Source organism: Helobdella robusta (assembly GCF_000326865.2).
Source record: "Helobdella robusta unplaced genomic scaffold HELROscaffold_39, whole genome shotgun sequence".
NCBI classification, from domain to species: Eukaryota; Metazoa; Annelida; class Clitellata; order Rhynchobdellida; family Glossiphoniidae; genus Helobdella; species Helobdella robusta.
The window spans coordinates 325,856-337,673 of NW_008704865.1; the positions used below are offsets into that span (position 1 = coordinate 325,856).

Sequence of the window (11,818 nt, forward strand, 5' to 3'; positions counted from 1 at the left end):
AAATTTAAATGCTTGACGCCTGAACGATAAAATAATTTGTACGTAAAACTGAAATTAGCATAGAAAACAAAAACATTATACAAAAAATAACTGTATCAAGCTTATTAAGTGTTGTACGAATTTAACAAATTAATCGAATCAGCTCAAATTTGAGTTAATATTTTTACGTATCTTACAAGCTTTTTCATTATTCAAGCTGTCAACCTTCTGGTTCTTTTTACTAACTTTTAATTTGAGTCCACACCATTCATTTGTAGTTTCGATTTTATTTTTGAACATTTGTTTTTTTTAGCTAGTCCCTTTTAATCAGCGTTATCCATCAAGGAGTCTTAGATTAGACCTGACTCTCATACTCTTACCATCGTATGCTTTACAAGAAGCAAGAGCAGGTTATAATCTGAGTTTAACATAGTTTAATTTAAATTACCGACACCAATATCAATATACCAATACCATTAATTTAAAGAGAGAATCTCCAAATATAGCAGATGTTGTTAAGCAAGGTATGATGAAATAACGCAAACCCATCCCCGTCAAGGTTTAAGTTTATTTCTACCCTAAAAATTTATGAATATTCTTATTGACATTCATATTTTCTACGGTCAGGTAATCTTACTCCTTCACTATGGAATTTGCCCTATTATTGGAACAATCTGCTTTATCGTTTATTTGCTACAAGTCCTGCTGTGGTTCAGCATTTATATTTCTTATTTACTCGTGATAATAAAATTTTACTTTAGGAAATGAAGTATTGTACTTGGAAAAAAAACTCTGTCCGAGAAGTGTTTTTGCCATTGTATACTCTTTCACGGCCACAACACAACCAATATTCCCCTTTTGTAGAAAGTTCATTATATAAATTATAACGATTGATTGACGTCAAACCACTTATGCTAATTCAACTAAAGCTCATAAAGAGAAGAATATGATAGGTTAATTAATTCCAATCTATAATTTCGTGGTTGCAACTTTTTACATTACATCCTTCCTACATGTAATATACATTTTTATGACTGAAACTTTCAATTCTGTTCCTTGTTCAATTGCTCTCACTCGTACTTTTTCAATGTCTCACCTCACCCTTTAAACACTCGGGCGTGACTGCCTAGTCTAGTGGTTAAGGTCGGTCGGTTTGTGCGGTTTCGCAATACGTGCACTGTGCAGTAACCGGATTCGATTATGACAAGAAGATCCCGCCTACCACAGTCACGTGCTTCGAGTGTTTTGCCTCGTTTAGCACATGTTCGTATATGATGTTTGTATGTCGTTGATTTCTCTGATGCTAGGAAGAAAAGTGTAATAAACCTTTAACCTTTTTTGGTCACTGATTGTTTTCTTAAATAGATATGTACCTACCCTACCATTCGTATAGTTTTCATAAATGAGCATCCGACAGCATTAAGACCCATTGTTCATTACAATATCGTAAAAAAAATACTTTTGATGAAAGAAACTCAAGACTGGTGAAAAATTGAATGTTATAACAGGACTGAAAAATTAAAAGTTTGGCTAACAACTAGTTAACAATATTTGAAACAGCCACAGTAGATATGAACCGGCAGACAAACCATCTGTCGCATTTCTGTTTGATGATCTTTCTGATGGTTTACTACTTGAGGTTCTGTGCGCAAAGTCTCTTCTGTCTGTCTGTCTTTCTGTCATTTTATGCATGTGTGCGTGAAGTTCTGTCTTCAAAACAGTTCGACAAACAAACTAAAAAATTACTCCTCTTGTTTAGCGTCTGTAACTTCTGCTAAAATTGAGATTTTTTTTTATTTGAGATTCACTATTTTATTGTATACAAGCCAGACAGGTTTACTACATGAACGAGAAGTTTAATATTAAAAGAAAATAATAAAATGTTCTTCAGAAGAATAAAACATCTACATTAACAACAAATGTAACGCAGCATAATGTAACATCAAGCTGAGGGAGGAACGAGTTACTTTACTTTACTTTCCACATGTGCGTTCCATTCTAATAGACTGAATCAATTATCACACATGACAGTCAGGCTATTAAGACAAATTGAAAATAACGCAAAATTTCCACCTGAGTTAGAGTTTTAATTTCTATAAATTGCGAGTTGGACATTGTGAATTTAATTGATTATAACTGATTTGAATTTGTTGAAAACACACAGCGGAAAACATGAAAAATCTTTTTATGATTTTGTTTTTTTAAATAAAAATTTAAATAATTCATTAATGGGTGTGCGTAGACCTTATTAATTCATGGAATATAAATTGTTCAAAATAAACAAATCACAAGTCGAATGCTTTCTTACTTTTGCCAGTGCAGGTCTGCTTCGGTCTAGTAAAGATTTAGAGTAATGTGACCTTTGTCGTATTGCAAGAAAAAATTATTGCTAAAAACAATCGTCATTCTAAAAATCATATCCTGGTCAGCCACTCACTTTTCTGAATCACCTTCAAGTTAATTTTTTATTCAAAATATGATGACGATGAGGACAGTGAATGATGAAAAGTCGTTTCTAATGTCCTCAAACATCAAATAAATCGAAGCATATATGGTATGAATAGATAAATGGATGGATGGATAGACGAATAGATGGGTAGATGAATAAATGGATGGACGGATAGATGGATGGATGGATGGATGGATGAATAGATGGATGGAGAGATGAATGGATGAATAAATGAATAGATGGATGGATGGATGGATGGATGGATGGATGGATTGATAAATAGATGAATGGATGGATGAATGGATAATTTGAACCATGAATAGATGGAAAGATGGAAAGATAATTAGACGAACAAACAAAAATGAATAGATGCTTGCAAAAACAAATGAATGAATACACACACACGCACGTACACACACGCACACACACGCACACACAACACACTCACACGTACTCATTAAAAGAGACTGCATATGCGTATGCGACGATATGACACATTATCTGCAAAGCCATTTATATGAATACAAAATAAAAGCTAAAAATAAAAATTTTAAAACTATAAATAGAAAAAAAAACTTGAAAAAAGAAAAAATAACCAGAGAAAGAAAAAGAGAGAGAGAGTAAAACTGAAAGTGAGAGATAAGGAATGAAAGACAACATGAATGATGAAAATGGTACTTTTAAGCATTTGCCATAACTTATAATTAAATAATTTCCTGTGCATTACAACCGGTCCATTTATTAAGTGCCAATGACATCATGCAGTTCTAACGATATGTGTATGTGATTTCAAATCTTCACATATACCCACTCACACACACACACACACACACACACGCGCGCGTACAGAACGCTTGACGCATAGCAAACTCAGGCACGCGCGAATGTTTTGCACTTACAAATAACACACACCCATCTACCGTAAATTTAAATGTTATAGAAGCACCAATGATGAGTACCTACCTACTTGCCATGACTTTGAAGAAACTGCTTCAAAATGTCAAAAAAAAATTAACAACGTCATTTAAGTATTTGTGCTTCGTAGACACACGTGAACTTAGACGAACCAAAGAAAAGAGATAAATAGATGGATGAATGGATTGATGGATGATTGAATGGATAATTGAATGGATAGATGAATGAATTTTTAAGTGAATGAATTATTGGAGTTTTTAAGTGAATGAATATTAAAATGGATGAATGGATTTATGGAATGATGGATGCATGCTTGATCTGTTCGTTGCGTTGCTTTAAAGTTACTTCTGCTTCACGTAAGAAATTTGAAACACAAATGTGTATATATAAACATTTGTATGTATATATATGTGTGTGTGTCATATGTGTGTGTGTGTGTGTGTGTGCGTGTGTTGATGACTTACTCATTATTTCAACATGCAGAGTATATGCGAACCACACATATACATATATACAGTAAACACATATACAGTGCACATATACAGTACACACATATACAATACACACATACACACGGCGTATATATACTTGTGAAAGTAAAATACAACTTGGTGATGTTATATAAAACGGGAAGCAGATGATTGAAATGAGGTTTAAAGATTGATTGATCAGTTGTGGTGGCGAGTCGTGCCTTTAGCAGTCCATCCATCCATCCGTTCATTCCTTCATTGATTCATCGATTCATCGTTCTCATCAATCAATCCTTTCGTTTTTATTCATTTATTTATTCGTTATTCACTCCATGAACTTTTAATTCATTTGTTAATCCATCTTCTTATTCACCATTCTAGCCATCCATCTAAATCTTCGGAGGTGATTTAGTTAGTACGATATTTTTTTAATGTTAAATATAAGCTTGATATTTATTGTAAAATTGTCATTATTCACTAAAGTTATTTCTCTTTTTTGGTTAAATTATTTCATAAATATTAAATATTTAAAAAGTGTATATTAGTTTAATTGTATATTTAAATTATCTTTCAATATGTCAATAGGAAATATGTTTTATATGGATTCAACGTGTAATTAGGATGATACAAATTTTCTTATTTGATGAATGATAGATATTTAAAGAAATACAATGCATTTTCAATGGTAACAATGGCAGGTTTATAAGTTAGTCTGAGGAATGAGAAGAACTCTCTACCATGAGTCATCATATGATGGTGGTAGAGAATGTGCTTTTCAATAAAAAGTAGCCAATAGCCATTTATTAAGAAAATTATGTCTTAATTTTAAACTTTAAAACTTTTTATTTTGTCAGAATCAAAAATGAGTTTGTTAGTATTACTCTTTTAAATATTTTGTAACAGTCAAGGGAAGGGCCGTTGTGACCCCTGTGAGAGCAGTTTTTAATAGAAATCAGAAGAAGGACCGTTTTAGGTAAGAAAATCGGACCAAAAATTAGACGTGATAGGCATAAAAAGGTCTTCAGCCACACGACGACAAATTTCGGCTTCCCCCAGAAAAAAATTAGGACATTTTCAAAATTTGGCCCCCAGTCAAATTTGTCTAGATCCGCCACTGGTAACAGCAGTGATGTAATGACGCATAATTACATATATTTTAACGATGGCGGAGTACTTTGTGTTGATACTTCTTGTGTTTATCAACATTTTATCATTGCTGAGTTATTGCTGAGTCTCAACTAATATAACACAAAAACACCAGCATGTTGTTAAATCATTTGAATTTAAAAATGAACTAAATACTCAATTAAAATAAATACCAAACTGATATGAATGCCTAACAATTTAAACAAATACCTAACATACATCTTAAAAACATTTTTTCGCATGCCACACTGACTTGGAAGGAGACATCTTTCACGTCACATCGACTTAATGACGTCAAATTAAACGCGTCAATCAAACAATTATCTTATACTGGTGTTTTTAGAATGTTGGAAGGATATTTTTAGCGTAGAATTTTTTTCTAGTAACCATCATTAGCATGGAAAATCATCAGCTTTTTTGACCGTTCATCTGTCGAATTTTTGTAGATATCAGTAAACATAGCAAATAATGAAATCTGTGGGCATGAGCTGGTTGAGTATTTGTTCCGGTCATCATCTTTTCTAAAATCTGAAAAATCAGAGTAGAGAGCAGGATAATGAGAGAAACCGATACTGTCCTTTAAAAATTGTCGTCTGCAAACTATTACTTATTTCTAGAAAATATTTATTACGATGATAATAATTTTCCTAAAAACAAACAAATAAGATTGAATACCCATGTTTTAAATTGAAAATTTGTTAAACTTCTAGAATAGTTAAATAATGTTAACAAGTTTATATTATTTTCAAGGTTAAAAATCGAATTGAAATCGATCCAACTGATGCCAAAACAAAAGTTATTCCGAATGACAGTTTGAAACTAAAGTGAAACAATGCCGAAAATATTTCTCACCATCATGTTTTTGCTGGCGGCTATCTTGATGTCATCGTCACAGATGTCTACACCGGAAATGGAATCGGTTTCCTCTCCCGCAACACCATCTTCATCATCATCGTCTTCTTCATTTTCATTCAAATTATCATCACCATCATTGCCACTTTCCTCCTCCCCCTCCTCATCATCATCTTCTTTTTCTTCTTCACTGCCTCAATCATCATCACCGTCATCATCGCCATCAACATCACCATCAACATCATCACAAACCTCTCCATCAAAATATTCATCATCGTCGTCGTCATCATCACAGCCATCAGCACCACCACAATCATCATCAGAATTATCACTATCCTCCCTAATGTCCCCACCCTTGTGGCCAATGGCTCTCCCCCAGACACTCGCCAACGTGACCACGCCCAGTTCTGTGGGTAGTTGGGCGGTTTTCGATTACAACTCGACCTACCTGAATGCCACCACTACAATTAAGAGGTATGACGAACACGGCATGTACATACATCCACATTGGGACCAGTATCGACAGGTTGGTTGGTTGGTTGGTTGGCTGATTGTTACTGTCGCTACTCTCAATTACGGGATTCTTGATTGCAATCTCAAATTATTACAAATTAAAATCGGATGCTGAAAATAGAAATTACTTTTATAAAATATTCACAAACAATGAACAAACAAAACGTAAAATAAATCATTCAGACATCATTTTATGTAAATTTTATCATTCAAACAGCAGCATCACATAAACCTCAATCCACACATAAACACTTTAAAACACACTTGTATCTCTACAATACAGGTGATTGACGAAGCGCCAGGTGGCTTCATGATAATCCTGGGAATCTACATTACAATCGTTGCCTTCATCGGAACAATCGGTAACATGATCGTTCTCTGGATATTCACCACGTTAGGACCTCTTTTACAACTGAATTCAATAAAAAGTCTTCGAGACAGTTCTTTTAAATGTGGATGCCGATTATAAAAACATAAAATGATATCATGATGGGATAGATATTGAAGATCGAGCTGCAATGTGGTGTAAAGGTCAAGACGCATGGTCTCGCAGTTGCATGGTCTCGCGATTGCATGGTCTCGCGATTGCATGATCTCGAAGTTGTATAGTCTCGCGATTGCATGGTCCCGCAGTTGCGTAACTGGGTTCGATTGTAGAGAGATCCCGTCTGCCATGTGGTATTATGAATGAGATGCTTTTTTTGGCGCGTATTTACTTGCGCTGGGTTTGCATCGTTGTCGTTGTTACTTATGAGAGTTAAATAAGAGAGTTGTGAAAATAATAAATAATCGCACGTCTGCTACCATTTTATGTTTCATATTTACTTAATTTTGTTTAAATTTTCATTTTACTTATTTCGTTAAAAATAAATTTTTGTATCAACATTTTTATTACAATGTCTAACCTACACAATGACCATCGTTACCCTTTTGCATCAGCACCCCATCCCTGAAGACCCCCTCCAACATGCTGGTCATCAACCTGGCCACTTGCGATCTCATGTTCTCAGCCATCATCGGATTTCCCATGATGGCTCTGGCGTGTTTCAAAAAATATTGGATCTGGGGATTTGTTGGTCAGTTGGTTGCATTTTTCAATTTTACTGAAATAATAACATGAACAATTTTTACAAGAACATTTTCTGTTTTGAGTTGCGCTTGAATTTAATATCAAAAACATGCGAAACTCGTGTAATTTGATAAAAATGTTGAATTTGACTAATTAGTTTAAAGCTAATCAACGGTCATGATGTTTTAATTGCATGATGTTCTAATTACATGCAGGTTGTCAGTGGTACGCGTTTGTGGCAGGAGTCAGTGGCCTGGTATCCATCAACACCTTGACTGCCATCTCAATTGATCGTTACATGGTTATTGCGAAACCTTTGTACATGATGCAAGCTGCATCCAAATCTAGGAGTCTCCAACAAATTATTTTTGTTTGGTGCTATGCCATCGGCTGGGTGCTGCCGCCGTGGTTCGGCTGGGGTGCATTCATGCCTGAAGGTTTTGGTTTCAGCTGCACCTGGGACTACCTGACTCGAACGACAAACAACATTTCTTTTAACATGTGCTTTGTTACATTTCAGTTCATCCTGCCAGTTTCGCTGGTGCTGATTTGTTACGTGGGCATCGTGAATGCAGTGGCTCAGAACAGGAAGGAGATGGGTCGGATGTCAAAGGATACAGCCAACCAAACCAAACAAGAAATTCAAATTGCTAAAGTCGTTGCCGTGAACGTACTCTTCTTTATAGTCACGTGGCTTCCTTACGTCACAGTAGCCATGCTGGGAGTGGCGGGCCACAGTCACTTAGTCACTCCCTACACAACTGAAATCCCAGTCATGCTGGCCAAAGCTTCCGGGGCGTGGAATCCGATCATCTACGCGCTAAGCCATCCAAGGTACAGAGATGCCCTGCGCAAGAGCAAACTCCCATTCCGCTACTTACTCGGCAAGCCGTTGAAGACCGAAGTGTCTGCAGCCAACACTCGAATGTCGGAAATGTCGTCGTCTGGAGGGTCGGTCCGCAGTGGGAAGACGGGAGGGGATTCCACGGTCACCTCCAACTACTCCATCGGTCAGCAGAAAACTCAGGAGGTCCCAACAATTGAACTGCATGCATCGGACCAGCCGGGAACCAGTGGGATCAGTTCTGACGGCGTCTCCAAGTCAGGGTCGGCGGATGGTGAGAAAGAAACTGCCGCTTCCAAGTTCTAACTAATTATTAATTATTTTAAAGTAAAATATAATTATATTAATATAAAAACTAAATTAAACTAATATGAATTACTGCAATAATGTTATAACATTTACAACAAACGTATTATCTTTCAAAAAAAACCAGCTTTACCTCAAATTATGGTCACTTTTTTAAAAATATTATAACCATTATAACAAAACGTTGTACCTTCCGTTTCGTTTACATGTATATCCAAATGAATCTTGCTTTGATATACTCATAAGGCGATAGTATCTGCTTTTATTATTATTAATATTATTGATAGTATATTATTATTATTATTACGACGAAAAAATTAATATTTTTACTTTCTCAATAATAGAATAATTAATAACAGTATAAATAATTATTAATAACTATAACTCTTATTATTTATTATTATTATTATTATTAATTTACCTTGTATAAATTAAATTCTTATCATTCCATATTTCATTTTCTAATTGGTTGTATTAACAAGAGTATGATAATTATATTCCTACTCATACTCCTATTCCTATTTCTATTCATACTCCTCGTATGATAAAAACATAATATGAGAGGATTAGTTGTTTGATTGGTTGGTTGATTGATTGATTGGTTGGTTGGTTGGTTGGTTTGTTGGATGGTTGGTTAGTTAGTTGGTTGATTGATCAATTGATTGATTGTTTCACAATGTCTTTAGTATAAGGTATATATTGAAATTATTTTATTTTACAAATGAAATAAATTGATTGACAATTATAAAAAATGAAAACGGACAATCATTTCATCACAACTGCATTAATTTAAACAAACATAAATAATATTATATTGATTGATTGATTAACTGATTAATTTTCAACAGTACTTAGTGTAAATCAATTAACTAAATACTCAAATTAATTGATTAATTTCACTAATCAATTAATTAATTATATGAATGAACGAAAGCACATGCACATTCACACACAATTACATTTGCATAAGCAGTGAGACTACAAGTATAGAAGATATAAGAATGTTAATACAAACACACGCACACCTTGATTAAGCATTACACAATAGATAAATTATTGAATATTATTTCGCATTTAGATTGTTAAATAAAAAAAATTTTACGTCATAATTATGATTTTTAATCGAATTTAGAATTAAAAAATTGAATGAATAATGAATATTTAATTTTTATTTAAAAATTTTCTGAAATTGAGATGATGGTTTGAGAAATGAATAAAAGTTTGATTTTGTTGTGTTGGTTTTCATGTGATTATATTCCAAGTTAGCTCAGCGGGTAGGAGTGCCATATCTCGCGCTACTAGTACGCGATGGTATGGTTCGAATACTGTCATTCCGAAACTCAAAATACCATCATACGCGTATGATGCGGTGCTTGAACGTGCGTACAGAATGTGTATGCGCGCCGTCTGGTCCGGTGTGGATAGTGTACGGTCTTTGTGGTACGAAAGTTTTATCTACAAGTTTAGAATAAACAGCTCTGCGTTTGACACAGAAAAAAGTTAAACTTCAAAAATGTACTTGACAAAACTGCCCGCTGCTGACTCTGACACTCTCTCTCTTTCTCTCTCTCTCTCTCTCTCTCTCTCTCTTTCACTCCCTCACTCACTCTCTTCTCTACCCATCTTTTTTATTCTTTATCTCGATTTTTTGTTTTTATTCATCTTTCCTTAAAATATCTTCATTCTTTGTTTTCTTAAGTACAAAACATTCAATCAATCTATTATAAATAACCTATCTGAAAACTGGAATGATTTTTGCAGGTGATCAAAACAAAATCATGAACTGCGTGCTTTTATTAGAAAATATAATTACGTAAACATTGAATGAAAGGATTGTTTCTGTTATGATAACACTGTTAAGGACCAATTTATTGCTTCGTGAAAACATTTTTCAAAATGTTTATATTGAAAAGGAAAGCTTCGTGAAGAAGACCTTGCATGCATGCACCGATGCAAACAACACACACGTAAATGTATAGACAGCGTCATTTTGTGTCATCATGTGATGTCACTGTAATTAGTGTTATTAAGCTAGATTACATTTATGACATAAAGTTATGTTTTCTAATGTTATCTTTTCACCAGTGATTCGTCGTTCTTTCTGACTCGATGTGCTTTCGAAGTACCAGCCTTTTTAACGTTGTTTGACAATTTGCTTGGTAGCGGTAAAATGTAAATTTTGTAATGATTTGTTTGAACCTACAGTTTTAATACCTGGATGTGTGTATTGTATACACATCTGTATATCTGTATATATATATATATATATATATATATATATACATGTGTATTGTTGTATATACATGTGTATTGAATATACATGTGTATTGTATATGCATGTGTATTATAATGTGTGTTGTTTATGTGTATTGTATACACATGTGTATTTTATGCAAATTTGTATTGTACATGGGGTATTTTCATGGTTGCCGTTCTTACGTTCATTCATTCATTCAAGTAAATGAAGATTTGTTGAGATGAATGGATGGACAAATAGATGGATGAATGAATGAATAGATGGATGGTTAAATGAATAAATAAATAAATGAATGTTCACACCACAGACGTTCTTATGCTGTTCGGCACGTATCAAAGTTAATTGCTGTCTAGAAGATTCAAATTAAATGTAACTTTTAAACCTTCGACTAGAATTTGAACGAATGAACAAAAACTATAAAAACGAATGTTGTATAAAGTTTACTACAAACAATTTTTCTTCCTTCCTAATTCAATTACTGCAAATTTTTTACGGATTTGGCAAGAATTTGGTAACATTAAAAGTAACAATAATAGCAACAACAACGCCAAAGACATCGCAACCGACACACAAGACCCCACCACCAACACCAATAACAACAACAACAAAACAACGACAACAACAACAACAAATAGAAATCAGAAGTACAAAATTTTCAACATCAACAACAAAAACAAAGAAACAAAAATCAGCAAAAACATAATATCGTAAACTAAACAACGTTGCTCCCAATCGAGGTCCTCTTCACTCCAGCTAAATCCTAATCAATTCTATTTTTAAAATTCCCATCATCATCATCACCATCATCACTATCATCATCATCATCACCATCATCATCATCATCACCATCATCATCATCATCGTCGTCGTCGTCGTCATCATCGTCATCATCATCATCATCATCATAGTCATTATTTCATTGTCATCACCATGTTCATCACATTTGTTTTTGTGATAACACATCATTGATACACCATCATTATCATTATGTGGTTATTGTCATCATTCTTATCATCAT

The 11,818-nt window shown here is 34.0% G+C and overlaps 1 protein-coding gene across 1 annotated transcript; it reads left to right on the forward strand.

Moving 5' to 3' along the window:
* Positions 1-6,301: 6,301 nt before the first annotated feature.
* Positions 6,302-8,243, forward strand: HELRODRAFT_132379 (hypothetical protein; the record flags this gene model as incomplete). The annotated part of the gene is made up of 4 exons (XM_009024048.1): positions 6,302-6,341; positions 6,621-6,717; positions 7,264-7,400; positions 7,609-8,243. Coding segments are annotated over 4 exons (909 nt in total), but the record flags the coding sequence as incomplete, so codon positions are not given.
* Between the last annotated feature and the right edge of the window lie 3,575 nt (positions 8,244-11,818).